Below are 19,507 nucleotides of genomic sequence, written 5' to 3'. Positions count from 1 at the left end.
GAGCCTGGGATGATAGGAGGCGAAGGAGTTATGATTATCCTGCAAGCGATGAAGAGTCAAAGAGGGGCTAAGCAGGGGGACATGACCACTTCCAGACTTTGGAAAGATGAATTGGAGGAAGGAGAAACTGGACAAATGTGACAACAATGGGGACAAAGAAAAGGGCGTCTGAACTTTTCAGGTCCCTTTCTTTTCTTCTCCACCTTTTGTCCTCTGTACTCACTGCCAGGGCTGCCCAGCTTAATCCACACCTCACCTTGGGTGCTCACAGGCCCCTGGGCACCGGCCTCCTCCTCTACTGGGATCAGCCGAGCTCTTCCCCCTTCAGAGCCTTAACCCTGCTGTCCTGCCCCTCAGAAGGCCCTTTCCTAAGCTCTGCACACAACTGGATCCTTGCCATTCTTCAGATCTCCATTCAAAGTCACCTCCACACAGGCCAGGCCAATTATTTCCTTAAAGTACTAACAACATACTTTGCCCTTCTCCTCATGGAAAGTAAATAGCTTGACCACATCTGAGTTATTCATGACTGTATCCACAGTGCCTAGGAACATGGTGCCTAGGACTAGAATATGCTAGGAGCTCATTAAATACACTATACACTGGCAGAAGGAAAGAAAGAGGGAGGGAAGAGATGAAGGATGGTTTGGTGTGGGGGTGAGGAAGGAGGCTCGCATCCCACTCTGCCCCATGAGGTGGGATCCATGGAGAGAAAGTGAATAGACTGTATCCACATCCTTATGATGCTGCTTCTGAGTGATGCCTGTGCATATTTTAATTCTGAAATGGTTGCTTTGAAAAAGAAGGATGAGTGGAATAAGTTAGAAAGAATATCTTAGGGCACCTGGGTGGCTCAGTCAGTTAAGTGTCCAACTTTGGCTTAGGTTATGATCTCGTGGTTTGTGAGTTTGACCCCCGCTTTGGGGCTGGAGCCTGGAGCCTGCTTCAGATTCTGCGTCTCCCTCTCTCTCTACCCCTCCCCCACTTGTGCTCTGTCTCTCTTTCTCAAAAATAAATAAACATTAAAAAAAATCTCTTTACTACAGGAAAACTAGAGAAAAGATGGGGAGAGAAATGCCTCTTAAAGGAGACCTATATAGTCAAAGTCATAACTTCAGAACCGTTCCCAATTCTAAAAAGGCAGACAAAATCATTATTAGCTGAGGAGCTGAGAGATGTTTCTTTTGGCCAGCCTTTGGTTTGGGGTCGAAAAATAAGGACTCACATTTATCACCAGGCTCAGTTCTGAGAGGCTCTATCTACCTCTACTGATTCACTTAGATTTCACAACAACCTACTATTGTGAACTCCATTTGACAGATGAGAACACTGAGGCCCAGAAAGTAACCTTCCCAGTGTGGCACAGTCAGTGGGTAGCAGAGCCAGGATCTGAACACAGGGTATCTGGTCCCAGAACTAGCACTCTGAAGTGCTCGGCTAAACTCCTTTCTGGTCAAAGCTGCAAACTCTCCAGGAGAGTTGTTGACCTCACTGCATATTTGTTATAATCATTACCCCAACGCTACCTTTTTGTTGCTCGTGTTAGTCAGGATAGGCTAACAGGTTTAGCCAATAATCTTCAAAATCAATGGCTTTACCCAACAAAAGTTATTTCTCACTTACTCTACTTTTCAGTGTGGTCAGTAGGGGTGTTCTGCTTGTGGTCATTCCGAAACACCTTCTCCTGTACCATCCCAGCGGCCTTGGAGTCCTCTGCTGGGTCCTTTGCACCTAGCCAGCCAGTGAACAAGCAGAGTGAATGTGGAGGATGTTGGGACAGGTTTCAGGAGCCAGGCCCACATTCCCTCAGCCACAACTCAGTCACCTGGTCCCACAACTATTTAAGGGGGCTGAGAAGGGTAGTCTAGCCTCAGCCCAGGACGAGGATATGGTGGGCATGTTGCCAAGAGCTGCCTTAATGCTTATTCGTGAAGACTTTTGTAAGGGAGACCTTGGCAGGAGGTGATGCTGGGAGTCAGAAGACATTGATCAGGCCCTGATTCCACCAGTTGTCAGCTGTGTGACCTCCAGCAAATCACAGCCCCTTTTGGTCCCACATGCCTTACAAATAAAGTGAGGATACCCAACCAAATGACCCATATCTGGATTCTTCCAGTTCAGAATGTCTATATGATAAAGCATCATTTTATCATTTCTAATAATCATAGTGCCTTAATCATTTTTATATTGATGACCTATGTGTGCCCTTGTTCAAAATTGCACCCATAATTATAACATTGATTCTGAGGAAAAATACTATCTATTTTCTTCTAATACTTAATATCTAGTTACATACCATAAATGTATACGTTGGGGGAAGAAAAGAGCCTCCAACTTTGCATCAGAACTAGGTACTTGAAGCCATTAATTACACTGGGGAAAATACAGATATCTGTTTCATCATGCCTGGAACCACGTTTAAGTTATAAGCACAATTCTCCACTAGCAGATTATTGCTGTGATCTGACCATTTTTGTACAAAACAGTACTTAAATCTGTTAGAAGGCATCTGAGCATGCCAGGTGAGCAAGGGGAGAACCGTCAAGAAAATCTGTATCCAGAGCAGCAGAGTTAATAACTACTGACTGAGGTTCTACTCAGTGCCCTCGCTGCCAGCACACCTTGGTTTCTGAAGTGTGTGACATTATTGTAACCATAGGGCTTTTGCAAGAACTGCAGGGGCAAGGTTTGGGCAGGCAGGGTTGGAGAGGCTGGGACTTAATAAGATGTTCTAAACCTCCAGGAGAAATGGCAGGGAGTCAGGCAGAGACGGATGAGGTTCCCATATTGAAAAAAATAAAACACGGCAGACTCGGAGAGCTGACCAGGGACTAGGGGTGGGCGTGGAAAAGCAGAGCACGGCCTGGGACACTGCCTCATGCCCCTCTGCCCAAGAGTTCTCCCACCGTCCATAGGAGAACGCCCCAGTCAGCCCACCTGTCCCTCCCTCCGCCACCACCCTCGCCCTCATCCCTGCTGCCATTTTCCCTGAACAACTGTAATCTTGCCTCCCACTCTTGTCCCTGCCAGCCTGTCCCCTCTCACCTCAGCAATACTCTTCTTTGCAGAACACATATGGATTATGTCCCCTCGTTTGCTTACCCCCCATGGCTCTTGCAGCATACACCAGCCACTAACACGGCTTACAAGCCCTGTGAGTGTGGGGGCCGCCTGCCTCGTGGGCCTCATGTCACCCCACTGTCACCCCCACTCGCTGCTGCTGACTTCAGCCACACTGTCATTTCACGTCCTTTTCAGAAGAAGCAGTGGCTCCAACTGTTTGACTGAGAAAAGGCACAAAACACATATTTCCCTAGAAATACACATACTTCTAGACTTTTGGGGGACACTTTATAACTCATTAGCAACTGAACTCATGGCTTCCAATTTAGAGACACTTCACCTGCAAAGGTAGCTGAGGGTTGAAGAAAAACCTATCAAGCATATTACTTGAAGATGCTTTAAATGAGTTTACTCTATGTTTCAAGACTTTATAGACACCCTGACCATGTGTTGCTCTTGTAATTGACCATGTTTTTGCTCAGATCGTGGTTGAATCCTCCCCACCCAGAGCCTGCCCCACCTCCTTGAAAGCATCATGGGCTTCTCCTCTGTCACACTTCCCGTATGCTATTTTCACACCTGTATGTGGGGTTTTCTGATGAGTGTTTGCTTCCCACACTAGACTTTGAGCACCCGAACAGGGACCCAGTCCGCTTGTTCCCGGTCACCCAGGACCCAACACAGTTCTCAGCATGAAACAGGTGTTCCATACATAGTCGTTGAAGGAATCACTGAGCAGACACCTGCCCTGATTATAATTTCCTTTTCATTTCTTTCCTGTAACCCTCTCTAGACCAAATTGTTTACTCCTTCCCCTGGGCTGTCTTCATGTCCCTTTACACAGAACTTGACCACAGGACTCATCACATTATACTTCTGCTATTTTTCTCTCTCCTCTTTGCTCAACTGGAAAGCTCTCAGGGCTGGTGACATAGTGGGTGTTCAATGAATGTTTACCGCATTGAATTGTGACCTCTGGGAAAGCAGTCTTGGCCCAGATGCTCTGAATACACGAGAGCAAGAGGTAATGCCTAAAGAGGCCCCCCCACAGCAGGCCACCGTGCTGCTGTGCACAAACATAAACCTCATCTCCACCTCCTCTCACCCATGACCCATTCCTTCATTCAACACAAGGCTCCTATGCTGATGCAACAACTTGCTTATACAACAGCCTTTAAACCTGACAATTGTCCAGAAACCGTCGGGCTATTTGTTACAAGCATAAACTCCAGGGCTCACCCTAGATCTACTGCATCAGTGTCTCCAGGATCAGGGCTCAGGAATCTGCACTTAACTAATGCCCTAGGTGACTCTTAAGCAGCCAGCCTGGCTAGCAGTCCATCCTTGGGTGAAGAGTTAAAGCAACACAGTGATATCCACAGCATGAGGTAGAAAAGTCAATGGAAGCATTTGAGGAAAGGCCAAGGAGAGGTCTTTGCTGCCAACTTTCAATTATAAGACGCCCCCCTCCCCACCCCATGCACACCCTGGAGTCAGCAGCTGAGCAGAGGAATCTTTTAAGGTTCTGAGAGAAACCTGAACCTCCCACCTCACCCTACCCCTTAAAGGAGGCAAAAAAATTGGACCATTTGGAGGTCACTGTGGAGTTGCTCTTAGGGATTTTAACTGGGTACTATCATGATCTTTATCATTAACATTTCTAGAAAGCATCTACTACCCCACAGACACTATTCTACAGCTTTACATGTATTATGTCATCTAACAATCAGGAACAAAGAGAGACTAAATGCAAAGTAGCATGCTCTGCCCCCTGCTGGGGAGCTCCAGAAGGAAAACCAGGCTCTTGGCTCTCAGGGATGGATCAGATCTCTCTGTGGAAAGACCCATCCCTGTACACTTCCAGGGATTCCAAAGCCAGGGAGAGGGGTTGGGCCCACCGAGGGCTAGGTATTTTCCCCAGGCCTTACTTTATGAGATCAATAATCCTCTAGACACCAACAGATTCCCTCAAAGAACCCTTCTCCATCCCTCTTGACGGATGCCAGAGTCTAGAATTACAGCCACAGACCTGCTGACCACCATAAGCAGCAAGGTTACCTGTGAAGTTCTCTTCATCTGATGGGGTGGGGGCCTATGGTTCTTTGATGATGAGGATTGGGTATGGAGGTAAGGGAGGGAAAAGGAAAGCTCAAGGCTAGAATTAATCCATTGCTATCTGGAGATAATTCACTATTTCATAGATTATGTTCTATAGTATTTTACAGTTTACAAAATGCATTAAATATATTGAGCTCTTTTAATCCTCACCACATCATTACGAGGGAAGCTCATTAGCTTCATTTTGTAGCTAAGGTTCGGTAACTCACCAAGGTTACACACATTGACCCAGGGCTCAAACCCAGGTCTCCTGGCTCTGGGATCATTGTTAGCCATCAACATGGACAGATCAAAGCTTCTTGGGAGAAAGAATGAATGAATGACTCTCTCTCCAGTGAGATACTATGGAAGATATAAAGATGAATAATTTTTGGTTTTAAGGAAACTGAAAGTAACTTTCCCCCCTTCTTTTTCCTCTCACCAACCCTCATAACAACAATCATCAAACAATCGTGTTTGGTTAATGCCTGTTGTTGGTTTTATAAGAATAGATGAATTATCTTTCAAACAGTGTCAGCAATACTTGAGATCCAACAAAATAATGGTGCCTCCCAGAGAGCATTTCTAAGGCCCGAAGTCTGGCTCCTTTTACAAAACATTCTGTGGAAGCTCAAACTTTTAATTCATACCACCAAGGAGATATTTGATTGTTTCCTGGAAATGCTAACAATGAGAGGCTCATAAATACTAATGAAACAGTATAGATTAGCAGAGCTCAGCAAGTAACCTGGGGGGCCTAGAAGAGAATTCTTAGATTAAAAAATATAAAGAATACCTTTTTAATTGAATTTTCCCCAGACTGGGTTCCCAAATGTTAATGAATACTCTTTTTGGCTATATGGAGAGTAGACTCAAATAAGTACCTTCAGGAATCCAAAAGTGAATTATCGAATTAGCTTTCGCTGGAAAAGAAATCTATTTATTCAAAGGCTATTTTAGGTGTAATAGGATGGACGAGCTTGAGACAAAGGTTGGGAGGGGTAGGAGGGCCTGAGACATTGAGATAAACATAATTCAAATGCATGCTTCTATTTCAGCCAACTAAGCAACCTAAGTTGAAATTTGCTTATTTGTCCTTTATGACATGATCCCTCAATAATAACAACTTCCTTGGAATATACGAGGCCCCATGTTACCAGAAACCATGTCTTTAGCTTTCCTCACTGAATCCTAATACCTAACACAGTGTGGGGCATGTATTAGGTGCTCAATAAGTGTTTGTTAAATGGATGAAGAGCTCTCTTAAATCATTTTCCAGCGCTTCTCAGGCCCTTATCTTTTCTTGAAGGGCATCCTACTATTATAAAGACACCAAGGGTGCCTGGGTGGCTCAGTCGGTTAAGCTTCTGACTTCTCAGGTCATGATCTCACGGTTCATGAGTTTGAGCCCCACATCAGGCTCTGTGCTGACAGCACAGAGTCTGGAGCCTGCTCTGGATTTTGTATCTCCCTCTTTCTGTCTCTGCTCCTCCCCCGCTTGTGCTCTTTCTCTCTCTCAGAAATAAACATTTAACAACTTTTTTAAAAAGGAGGAGGAGCCAAGATGGCAGAACAGCATGGAAGTTTTTTTTGTGTCTCACGTCCATGAAATACAGCCAGACCAACACTAAACCGTCCTGCACACCTAGAAAACGGATCTGAGGATTAACACAACAATCTGCACAACCTGAACCACAGAACTCAGCAGGTATGTGGTGCGGAAAGGTGAACTGGGGGAGACAGAAGCTGCGGAGGGCAGGGGGCCACTGTTGTGTGCGGAGAGAGGATGGAGACGGGGGCGGGGGGATACAGGCAAAGCATCCCCCCCCCCAAAAGCAGCTGGAGAGAAAGTGGAAAAGTGGAAACAGCCACAGGGACTGAACTAAAAAGGCAAAAAGGAGAAAGGAGAGAGGAGAGGGTTTAAATTCCATTAAGACTGTAACAGAGGGAGCGCAGAGGCTGAAATGCCACAGCTCCATACCTGGCGGTGCTCGGGTAGGAAGGGCGAATCCCCAGGAGCAGAGTGGAGTCCGGGGGTCTTCGGGCCACACGGGGAGAGGCGGTTCCCCTGCTGGGAGGACACCTGGTAGAGTCTGTGTGGGTCCCCAAAGGCAAGGCGCCAGTGGACCCGGGAGAACAACCACATTCACTGGTGCTGGAACAATGTCATTAAGGGTGAAGCCTGGTGCCAGATGCGTGTTGTGATTTTCCATAATCCCCAAAACGCTGCTGCTACACTACCTCGCGAACTTTCTCTGGGGTGGGCTGGCACCCGGCCTCAGTCTCTGGGTGTCGGCAGTAGCACGGTCCCGCGAACGTTCCCGGGTGCGGCCAGCACCCAGACGTGGCTCAGTGAGACCCTCCCGCAGACGGGCAGAACGGATCAAAGTCACAGTCCCTCGGAAATAACGGGTTGGGAAAAACAGCCGCATCTGAGACAAAACCCAGGAGGGAGGTGCTGTTTGGTCACGGACAGTGTAAAAGCGGGGAGTAGACAGAAGCCGAAGACAAAGGACGGGTACGCGATTGCCGATCGGGGAGAGCAGGATTCCGACACGAGACCGGGTAGCTGGGTTACTCCATTGTTACCATTCCTGCGCATGCGCATACGCACCTACAAGGGCCACAACAACCCACCCCAGGAAGCTAAGCAGCGCCATCTAGTGGAGAACGGAGCCGTTACCCTAAGCCCCGCCCAACTGGGCCAACCTCGCTCTTCAGGAACACAGCTCTCCACCTACTTATTTTATGGACTATAAGGCGCTTCATAGTTCGACTTCTAGGGGAAAACAAAGTAATTTGAGTCTTATTTCAGTCTGTTCGCTGGTCCATCTATTCAGTTTTCTTTCTTTTTCTTTTTTCTTTTTTTTATTTCTTCTTTTTCTTTAATACAGAAAAAGAAAAAATTCATTTTTATTTTCAATTTTTATTAAAAATATTTTTCTTTAATTTTTTTCTACTTATTGTTTACTCTTGTGTAAATTTTTCATTTCTATTTTATTTCTATCATTTCATTTTAGTCTACTTCAGTGTATTCATTTTTTCAAATTTTCTAACGATTTCCTTTTTTTTCTTTTCTTTCCCCTTTTTTTTCTAATCTATCAAGCCACTTTCAACACCGAGAGCAAAACACACCTAGGATCTAGCATCATTTATTCGATTTTTTTTTGCGTTTGAGTTTTTTTTCCTTTTTTGTTTTAATATTTTTTTATTTTAATGTTTTTACCTCATTAATTCCTTTTCTCCCTTCAAAATGACGAAGTGAAGGAATTCACCACAAAAGAAAGAGCAGGAAGAAACGACAGTCAGGGACTTAACCAACACAGATACAAGCAAGATGTCTGAACCAGAATTTAGAATCACGATAATAAGAATACTAGCTGGAGTCGAAAATAGATTAGAATCCCTTTCTGTGGAGATAAAAGAAGTAAAAACTAGTCAGGATGAAACAAAAAAGGCTATAACTGAGCTGCAATCTCGAATAGATGCCACGGTGGCAAGGATGGATGATGCAGAAGAGAATCAGCAATATAGAGGACAAACTTATGGAGAATAATGAAACAGAAAAAAAGGGGAGATTAAGGCAAAAGAGCATGATTTAAGAATTAGAGAAATGAGGGGCACCTGGGTGTCTCAGTCGGTTAAGCGTCCGACTTCAGCTCAGGTCATGATCTCGCGGTCCGTGAGTTCGAGCCCGCGTTGGGCTCTGTGCTGACCGCTCAGAGCCTGGAGCCTGTTTCAGATTCTGTGTCTCCCTCTCTCTCTGACCCTCCCCCGTTCATGCTCTGTCTCTCTCTGTCTCAAAAATAAATAAATGTTAAAAAAAAATTAAAGAATTAGAGAAATAAGTGACTCACTAAAAAGGAACAACATCAGAATCATAGGGGTCCCAGAAGATGAAGAGAGAGAAATAGGGGTAGAAGGGTTATGTGAGCAAATCATAACAGAAAACTTTCCTAACCTGGGGAAAGACAAACACATCAAAATCCAAGGAGCACAGAGGACTCCCATTAGATTCAACAAAAACTGACCATCAACAAGGCATATCAGAGTCAAATTCAAAAAAATACTCAAGCAAGGAAAGAATCATGAAAGCAGCAAGGGGAAAAAAGCCCTTAACCTACAAGAGAAGACAGATCAGGTTTGCAGCAGACCTATCCACAGAAACTTGGCAAGCCAGAAAGGAGTGGCAGGATATATTTATTCAATGTGCTGAATCAGAAAAATATGCAGCCAAGACTTCTTTATCCAGCAAGGCTGTCATTCAAAATAGAAGGAGAGATTAAAAGTTTCCCAGCCAAACAAAAGTTAAAGGAGTCAAGTCTGTGACCACTAAACCAGCCCTACAACAAATTTTAAGGGGACTCTCTGAGGGGAGAAAAGATTAAATAAATAAATAAATAAATATAACGACAAAAGCAACAAAGATTAGAAAGGACCAGAGAACACCACCCAAAACTCCAACTCTACAAACAACATAATGGCAATAAATTCATATCTTTCAGTACTCACTCTAAACGTCAATGGACTAAATGCTCCAATCAAAAGGCATAGGGTAACAGAAAGGATAAGAAAATAAGATCCATCTATATGCTGTTTACAAAAGACCCACTTTAGACCTAAAGACACCTTCAGATTGAAAGTAAGGGGATGGAGAACCATCTATCATGCTAATGGTCAACAAAAGAAAGCCAGAGTAGCCATACTTATATCAGACCATCTAGACTTTAAAGTAAAGACTGTATCAAGAAATGAAGAAGGGCACTATATCATAATTAAGGGGTCTGTCCACCAAGAATACATGACAATGGTAAACATTTATGTGCCAAATGTGAAAGCACCCAAATATACAAATCAATTAATCACAAACATAAAGAAACTCGTTGACAGTAATACCATAATAGTAGGGGACTTCAACACCCCACTCACAGCAATGGACAGATCATCTAATCAAAAGATCAACAAGGAAAGAATGGCTTTGAATGACACACTGGACCAGATGGACTTAACAGATATCTTCAGAACATTTCATCCTAAAGCAGCAGAATATACATTCTTCTCCAGTGCACATGGAACATTCTCCAGGATAGACCACATACCGGGACACAAATCAACCCTCAGAAAGTACAAAAAGATTGAGATCATACCATGTATATTTTCAGACCACAACGCTATGAAACTCAAAATCAACCACAAGAAAAAATTTGGAAAGGTAACAAATACTTAGAGACTAAAGAACATCCCACTAAAGAATGAATAGGCTAACCAAGGAGTTAAAGAGGAAATTAAAAAGTTCATGGAAGCCAATGAAAATGATAACACCACAACCCAAAACCTCTGGGATGCAGCAAAGGCAGTCATAAGAGGAAGGTATATAGCAATCCAGGCCTTCCTAAAGAAGGAAGAAAGATCTCAGATATACAACCCAACCTTACGCCTTAAAGAGCTGAAAAAAGAACAGCAAATAAAACCAAAAACCAGCAGAAGACAGGAAATAACAAAGATTAGAGCAGAAATTAATGCTATCAAAACCAAAAAACAAACAAACAAACAAACAAACAAAAACCAGTAGAACACATCAATGAAACCAGAAGCTGGTTCTTTGAAAGAATTAACAAAATTGATAAACCACTAGCCAGTTTGATCAAAAAGAAAAAGGAGGGGCGCCTGGGTGGCGCAGTCGGTTAAGCGTCCGACTTCAGCCAGGTCACGATCTCGCGGTCCGTGAGTTCGAGCCCCGCGTCAGGCTCTGGGCTGATGGCTCGGAGCCTGGAGCCTGTTTCCGATTCTGTGTCTCCCTCTCTCTCTGCCCCTCCCCCGTTCATGCTCTGTCTCTCTCTGTCCCAAAAATAAATAAAAAACGTTAAAAAAAAAAAAAAGAAAAAAAAAAAAAAGAAAAAGGAAAGGACACAAATAAATAAAATCAAGAGTGAAAGAGGAGAGATCACAACAAACACAGCAGAAATAAAAACAATAATAAGAGAATATTATGAGCAATTATATACCAATAAAATGGGCAATCTGGAAGAAATGGACAAATTCCTAGAAACATATATACTACCAAAACTGAAACAGGAAAAAATAGAAAATTTGAACAGACCCATAACCAGTAAAGAAATTGAATTAGTAATCAAAAATCTCCCAAAAAACAAGAGTCCAGGGCCAGTTGGCTTTCCAGGGGAATTCTTCCAAACGTTTAAGGAAGAGTTAACACCTATTCTCTTGAAGCTGTTCCAAAAAATAGAAATGGAAGGAAAACTTCCAAAGCCTTTCTATGAAGCCACTATTACCTTGATTCCAAAACCAGACAGAGACCCCACGAAAAAGGAGAACTACAGATCAATTTCCCTGATGAACACGGATGCAAAAATCCTCAACAAGATATTAGTGAACTGAATCCAACAATACATTAAAAAAATTATTCACCACGATCAAGTGGGATTTATACCTGGGATGCAGGGCTGGTTCAATATCTGCAAAATAATCAATGTGATTCATCACATCAATAAAAGAAAGGACAAGAACCATATGATCTCTTGATAGATGCATAGAAAGCATTTGACAAAATACAGCATCCTTTCTTGATAAAAACCTTCAAGAAAGTAGGGACAGAAAGATCATACCTCAAGATCATAAAAGCCATATATGAAAGACCCAATGCTAATATCATCCTCAATGGAGAAAAACAGAGCTTTCCCCCTAAGGTCAGGAACAAGACAGGGAAGTCCACTCTCACCACTGTCATTCAATATAATATTGGAAGTCTTAGCCTCTGCAATCAGACAACACAAAGAAATAAAAGGCATCCAAATCAGCTAGGAGGAGGTCAAACGTTCACTCTTCACAGATGACATGATACTCTATATAAAAACCTAAAATATTCCACCAAAAAACTGCTAGAACAGATTCATTAATTCAGCAAAGTCGCAGGATATAAAATCAATACATAGAAATCAGTTGCATTCCTATACACCAACAATGAAGCAACAGAAAGAGAAATCAAGGAATCGATCCCATTTACAATTGCACCAAAAACCATAAAATACCTAGGAATCAATCTAACCAAAGAGGTGAAAAATATATACACTGAAAACTATAGAAAGCTAATGAAAGAAATTGAAGAAGACACACAAAAAATGGAAAAAGATTCTATGCTCCTGGATAGGAAGAACAAATATTGTTAAAATGTCAATACTACCCAAAGCAATCTACATATTCAGTGTAATCCCTATCAAAACAACACCAGCATTCTTCACAGAGCTAGAACAAATAATCCTAAAATTTGTATGGAACCAGAAAAGACCTCGAATAGCCAAAGCGATCTTGAAAAAGAAAACCAAAGCAGGAGGCATCACAATCCCAGACTTCAAGCTACGCTACAAAGCAGTAATCATCAAGACAGTATGGTACTGTCACAAAACAGACACTCAGATCAATGAAACAGAATAGAGAACCCAGAAATGGATCCACAGATGTATGGCCAACTAATCTTTCACAAAGTAGGAAAGAATATCCAAAGGAATAAAGACAATCTCTTCAGCAGGTGTTGCTGGGAAAACTGGACAGCGACATGCAGAAAAACTAACCTTGACCACTTTCTTACATCATACACAAAAATAAACTCAAAGTGGATGAAAGACCTAAATGTAAGACAGGAAGCCATCAAAATCCTCGAGGAGAAAGCAGGCAAAACCTCCTTGATCTTGGCCGCAGCAACTACTTACTCAACGTGTCTCCAGAGGCAAAGGAAACAAAAGCAAAAATGAACTACTGGGACCTCATCAAAAGGTCCCTGCACAGTGAAGGAAATAATCAGCAAAACTAAAAGGCAACCAACAGAATGGGAGAAGCTATTTGCAAACGACATATCAGATAAAGGGTTAGTATCTAAAATCTATAAAGACCTTATCAAACTCAACACCCAAAAAACAAATAATCCAGTGAAGTAATGGGAAAAAGACATGAATAGACACTTCTCCAAAGAAGACATCCAGATGGCCAACCGACACATGAAAAAATGCTCCACATCACTCATCATCAGGGAAATACAAATCAAAACCACAATGAGATACCACCTCACCCCTGTCAGAATGGTTAAAATTAACAACTCAGGAAACAACAGATATTGGCAAGGATGCGGAGAAAGAGGATCTCTTTTGCATTGCTGGTGGGAATGCAAGCTGGTGCAGCCACCCTGGAAAACAGTTTGGAGTTTCCTCAAAAAATTAAAAATAGAACTACCCTACTACCCAGCAATTGCACTACTAGGCATTTACCCAAGGGATACAGGTGTGCTGTTTTGAAGGGACACGTGCACCCCAATGTTTATAGCAGCACTATCAACAATAGCCAAAGTATGGAAAGAGCCCAAATGTCCATTGATGGATGAATGGATAAAGAAGATGTGGTGTATATATACAATGGAGTATTCCTCGGCAATCAAAAAGAATGAAATTTTGCCATTTGCAACTATGCAGATGGAACTAGAAGGTATTATGCTAAGAGAAATTAGTCAGAGAAAGACAAATATCATATGACTTCACTCCTATGAGGACTTTAAGACACAACAGATGAACATAAGGGAAGGGAAGCAAAAATGATATAAAAACAGGGAGGGGGACAAAACATAAGAGACTCTTAAATATGGAGAACAAACAGAGGGTTACTGAAGGGGTTGTGGGAGGGGGGTATGGGCTAAATGGGTAAAGGGCACTAAGGAATCTACTCCTAAAATCATTGTTGCACTATATGCTAACTAATCTGGATGTAAATTTAAAAAAAAATTTTTTTTAATAAAAATAAATAAAGACCCCAAATAAATACACACCCTATGGAGGCCCTCTCTACCTTGGCCACAATCTACAGTCCTCCCCTCTCCCACCCTGAACCCCAGGCTCACCAGAAGACAGCCTGTTCTCCTGCCATATTCTAGAAGTTTCTCTGCCTAGAATCTTTGAACATCCTTTTACCCATGTTTCCCTGTCAAGGTCCTGCTCATCTTTCAAGGTCCTCCTCAGGTGGCTCTACCTTCATGAAAACTGCCCTAATATTCTCCAAGGGCTCAAAGCCCTTCCTCTCTTTCCCTAGATGAACCCAAAAGTGGGCTCCTAATGCATTTACGTTCCCTGCAGGGACCAGCATGACATCTGACACAGAGTAGTTTGTCAGCAAATGTGGTGGTGGTATCTAATGTGAGTCCTAGAAATACGGTATGAGGAGCATTTGGTCCCAGGAAAATATATGTGTGGATCAAATTAGTGAAAAGCCCCCAAAGTCTTCCCTCAAGAGAGCATGGAAATCCCTCCAGATAGGCCAAAAAAAAAAAAATATGGGGCCAAACAAGGGCTGAAGTAAAAGCAAAGGTGACCACAAAGTAAGAAGGGAAATCCAGAGACCCAAGTGTGTGAGAAGGAGCAAGTCAGTGGATTGGCCTTGATGGCAGGGGGCGGGGAAGATACCCAAGGGTGCTTTTTCTCGACAAAGAGCCTGTGGGCTTGATGGTGTGTGAGCATATCCACGGCACGTGATGTTCCAGGGCTTCTGAGGGGCTCACACGGAGCCTCTGGCAAAGGGGTGTGACTTCTCAGAATGTTTCTCTTTGTTGCGAGTTGAGTTTATGTTCAGGCAGTCATATGCTTTCTATAAACCTCCCCTTGAGCAGGACTGGATTTTTATTGTATGTATCTTCATGCATTTGTGAAGTATCTAACAGTGGGAAATAAATCACTGTGCAGTCTTCTTCCACAACAGATTGGGATAAACGTTTTTAAGTCAATCTGGGGAATAGCCAAGTATTGTAAGATTCTATAAATCCTGGGCTACTTGCCAAAACGGGTTAATTCTGCACAAAGGAATAGGAGGCTCAGAGCGACACCTATGAAGGGCTCGCAACGTGGGGATCTGGAGTCAAACGCCCCAGAATCAGTCAGGTCAGCTCTGCCACTCACTCACTGTGTGACCTCTGCCTCTGTCTCTCCAGCTGTAAAGATGAGGAAAATACCTGTACCTACTTCCTAAGGTTGTAATGAAACAAAATTGGTCAATAGGTGTAGAGTGCCCAGGATGGTGACCGGCATATCAGGGCCATTATATAGCATTACTTCACTTTCAAGGACCAAGCGGTACAGCAGTAGGCACCCGTTTATACAACTGCATAAAGTGTGTAGATAACGTCCTCAGGGCATGAGCCCAAATGCCAGCAGGCTAGGACTGAGTTCGGGTGAAGTTTGAGTGAACACACAGGTACGTGCGGAACTTACAGAGTGCTATCCAAGGAATTAGACTTCTGTGGACAACCCCTGAGTATAACACACTCCCCAGGAGGGGCCACACATTTATGTCCCAGTGACAGAATGAAACCTGGACTTCATAATGATTGTGAACCTGGGTCCCCAGCAGTTTTCTCCATAAACATCCTGTTCTCTCTTTAAAAACATAACTCATGTGAAAGTGGTTAGAAAAGTATCAAGTAAAACACAAATATAAAGTAACATCATCCTGGTTTTTCTGATTGCCCAGCAGCCTTGGAAGAGAAACTGACCCATTATCCCCAACTCTGGGTGTTTGTGGCACCTCTGTGTGGCCTTAGGCATGTCCCTTCCCCACTCTGGGCCTCAGAGTCTTAATCTTTCAGTGAGAGCATTGGTTGCAATGATCTCTAAGTTCTCCAGCTGAAAATCAACGGGTCTTTGATCTTTGGGTCCCAGACAATGTCTTGTACCAGAAGGCCTCTTGAATTGCCTTGAACCATGTTACCCTCCAAGTCTTGTTTACACATAGGAACCTGTAGATTCCAGAACTGAAGGAGCTTGTAAGACCTTACACTTGAGAGCTGAGGCTTAAGATACACGTGGAGAGGTGGAGAGGGTACCGGTGGAAGAAGGGCCACTCTGTATAAACAACCGGAACAGTCCCGGCTATAGTTGAGCTGAGGGTGGAAGTATGGACCCCCATCCCAGTTTTTAAACACCATTGCTGAGCAGCCTGCGGGACTCCTTTTCCAATGCCAAGAACAGGCACAGGCAGGGCAGGAGTCTTGGGAATATTCAGCTGGGGGACAGGAAGCAGAGATGAGAGCGATGAGGGAGACGAGGAGAGAAACAGAGGGAACCAGCACATGGTCCCCCACCGCAAAGCTCGGTGAGTCCTCTTTGGGCACAGGAGCGGGATGTGAAGAGGGAGGAGACGGAGCTGGGAAGAGAGCGTGAAGGGACAGTAAAGAAGTCAGGGCTGAGGCAGGACAAGGACTGCTGACCTCATAGCCTGGGGAAGGTCCAGGCCCCTGTGACAGGCGGCAAGACTCAGATATTCCGTCCTGTGCTTAAGCTTCAGTATGTGTGGAAAATGGCACGTGTGTTCACAGAAAGTGAGACACAGCTGTCCTGTGAGGAGTATGGGTTCAACGCCCATCAGATGAGCTGCAGGGTGAAAAGATGGAGAACTGCTCCTACAGAGGCGCCAACCCCTACCCAGAACGCTGAATCCGCACGTTGATTCACGTATCCACCAAATGCTGAGCACCCGCGATGAGCCAGGTCTGATACACTATCAATTCTTATCCCCAATAGAGCGTGTACAAGAATAGTGAGTACTTACTTAAATGTGTGCATTTATTTTGTTTACTGGGTTTCAATACAATTTCAGCGAACTCTGGAAATCTTCAATTCCGTCCCTTTTCCTAAGCCTCAAAAATACGTCGTTGTTAAAAATTGTAGACCGTTACCATTGCGTTTCTCTTGAATTGTCTGTTTTGCTCTCTTCAGCTGGTAACAGGTGCATGCCCAAGCCCAGGGCTCGAAGAGGAATAAATTGCAAGTGGACAAGGCTGTCTCAGCTTGAGCCCAGGACTTTCTAGTGAGCTACGAGTTTCCTGTGGCCCCAGCCTAGCCCGGCGCCATGGAGAAGATCAGCTCTTTCTTCAGCATCATTTGGGACACCATCTTGACCAAACACCAACAGGGCCTCTTTAACACCATCTGCCTGGGCATCCTGCTGGGGCTGCCACTACTAGTGGTCATGACATTCATCTTCATCTGTTGCCACTGCTGCTGGAGCCGGCCAGGCAAGAGTGGCCCACAGCCGGAGCGAAACAAAGGGAAGAAGAAAAAGAAGAAGAGGAAGGCCGAGGAAGACCTCTGGATCTCTGCTCAGCCCAAGCTTCTCCAGATGGAAAAGAGGCCATCACTGCCTGTCTAGTTAGGCAGGGAGCAGAGGCGTCCTTCCTCGGGGACTAAGCCACCTTCCAACTACACACGGGCTAGAGAGCAGCAAGGCCCAAAGTGATGCACTCGTGTCCACAGAGGAACTAACCAAGGGACGAACCTCAGGCTGAGCGTCCCCGTGGAGGACACCCCAGAAAGAATATGGACAGTTCTTGGGCACTGTCTTGGCAGCTATGTGTCCGATAACAATGCTCTTTACCACAGACTCAGGCATCCTTTCCACCTGCATCCCGCAAGCTCCATCCGCAAAAGTACAAGGAACGTTTGCCCATACATCTTGACACGTCTCCCAAATGCACACACATGCCCACCATGCACACAATAGTGCCCACATGCACACACATATACACACGCGTGTGAATTCAGGCAACAGGTACCTGGGCAAATATATTCTGTTCATCAAATGGTCATTGACGACCTACTTTGTACAAGTACATCATCTTCTCTCCCAAAAATTTCTCATAGGAAGGCCTGGCCGGATTCGGGCACACGTGCACAATTACATACCCAGATAAGGTACCTGTCCACTGTCTACTCCATACGCCACTCAGGCTAGAGATATGTGTTTTCCTATTCCTATCCCCACACAACCTTTTACTGGAAATCCTCGTATTTGGGCACTCCAGCAATATACAACTGTATCAGGTTGTGCATCGATACAGACACGCCAAGTTCCTGTGTTTCTCACATGGGAGAAAAAGTTTCAAGTGAGGTGGATCAAAATCCATTGAAAGCTGTATCTTGCAACTCATGACAAGGTCCCCATCACCATGGATCAGTATCGAATGCTGTCTAAGACCTCTTTTTGAGACGCTACCCCCAGAACCACTCAGCAAGGTGCCCTTCTCCAAGCACAAACTAACAGCTCTTGGTGGTGACTTCTAGAATGTTCTGGAAACCAAGGATACTCCATTCACTTCCGTGAACTGCAGTTGTGAGCCTGTGCAATGTTTTACAGACGGGAAGGAGATGCTACATCTGACAGACACCTGACCTAGGGATTTCCTATGTAACCAAAGCTTCTCAGCAGGGAAGGAATTGAGGCAATATCCGGTACAGTCTCGCGGAAGGCACACTGGAAACAATTTCATAAGGTTGTAATGGATGTGTGGCATGTTGCAGATGGGATACAGAAGTTACAGAGTTTAAATGAAAGCAGAGCGAAGCTATATAGAGGTTTATTAATATTTATCTTGAAGCTCAGGCAAGTGCCTTGCACATAGTAGGTACTCAGAACTGTCTGTGGATGCTGTTGGATACGTGATGATGTTGAGGGTCAACGTGTAATACCTCGCCAATCCCCCCGAGTGACCTTCTGTTCTGAGTCCACTAATTGCTCCAACGGATGGAAGTCGGGTATTGAGTGCCTCACAGGCATGCGCAGAACCGACTGTGCGCCCCGAGATCCACGATTGAGTTGTGCGCCCCGAGATCCACGACTGAGTTGAGGCGAGTGTCTCCCCACCAGGCTGAGGTTGGGAGGCCGAGTTAATCCACATATGTGAGGAGATGGTTGGTATTTTGATTGTATTGTGACTGTATGACAAAGATGTATAATTCCCAAATTGGAAGCGGGTTGTGCTCTGAAAGGTCACTTGCAAATCTGCTGGGTAGCTCTCTTGAAATATTTTCCCACAGAAGCTGTTCTAGGAGGCAGTAAAATTGCAATTTAATTAACAATGTAGCTAAACTATGATATCTATAGTAGCAAGAAGCTAAATTCTGCAGGATTGTGTTCATGGCAAAATGTCCTCCGTTTGCTCTCTTGGGCTGCCTGGTACTCACCTGCCCTCCAGGGATTCTCCAGGCCTGTGGGGGCAGGCGTCTCACGGTGACTGCTGCATCCGTCTTCTAACCGGCGACCCTGTGAGGCAGAATTCAGGCCTTCCCGTGTTTTAAAACCAGTCGCATCCACCTTCTCACACCAGGTGGCCCCAAATGCCCTGGCTGCTCAGACCCCCTAGTCATAAGCCCCTTCTAGCAGAGAAAGAAGCACTCTCTGGCTGGCTGTCCCCTTGTACACGGACGGCTCGTCATGGAGCAGCTGGCTGTCCCCTTCCCATCACAGGACGATGGCTCATCGCCCCACACCAAATGCACATGCCTCCCCACGCCCTTCCTGCCCC

General features: G+C 44.5%; 1 protein-coding gene across 3 annotated transcripts in view; it reads left to right on the top strand.

The window, feature by feature from the left end:
• KIAA0040 (KIAA0040 ortholog) overlaps positions 1 to 18,864 on the top strand; it is a 42,903-nt gene extending 24,039 nt beyond the window's left edge. Inside the window, exons 2-3 of one of the 3 annotated variants that reach the window (XM_049635184.1) lie at positions 6,711 to 6,868; positions 16,923 to 18,864. In XM_049635184.1, the coding sequence (XP_049491141.1) occupies positions 17,056 to 17,355 (300 nt within the window). In that variant the 5' untranslated portion in view covers positions 6,711 to 6,868; positions 16,923 to 17,055 and the 3' untranslated portion in view covers positions 17,356 to 18,864. The remainder of the gene's footprint in view (positions 1 to 6,710; positions 6,869 to 16,922) is intronic. The other 2 variants (XM_049635185.1, XM_049635186.1) reach the window with 2 other exon arrangements.
• The last annotated feature ends 643 nt before the right edge of the window (positions 18,865 to 19,507 follow it).

Source organism: Panthera uncia, chromosome F1 (assembly GCF_023721935.1).
Source record: "Panthera uncia isolate 11264 chromosome F1, Puncia_PCG_1.0, whole genome shotgun sequence".
Lineage (NCBI taxonomy): Eukaryota > Metazoa > Chordata > Mammalia > Carnivora > Felidae > Panthera > Panthera uncia.
This window is presented reverse-complemented; position numbering and strand designations above follow the sequence as displayed.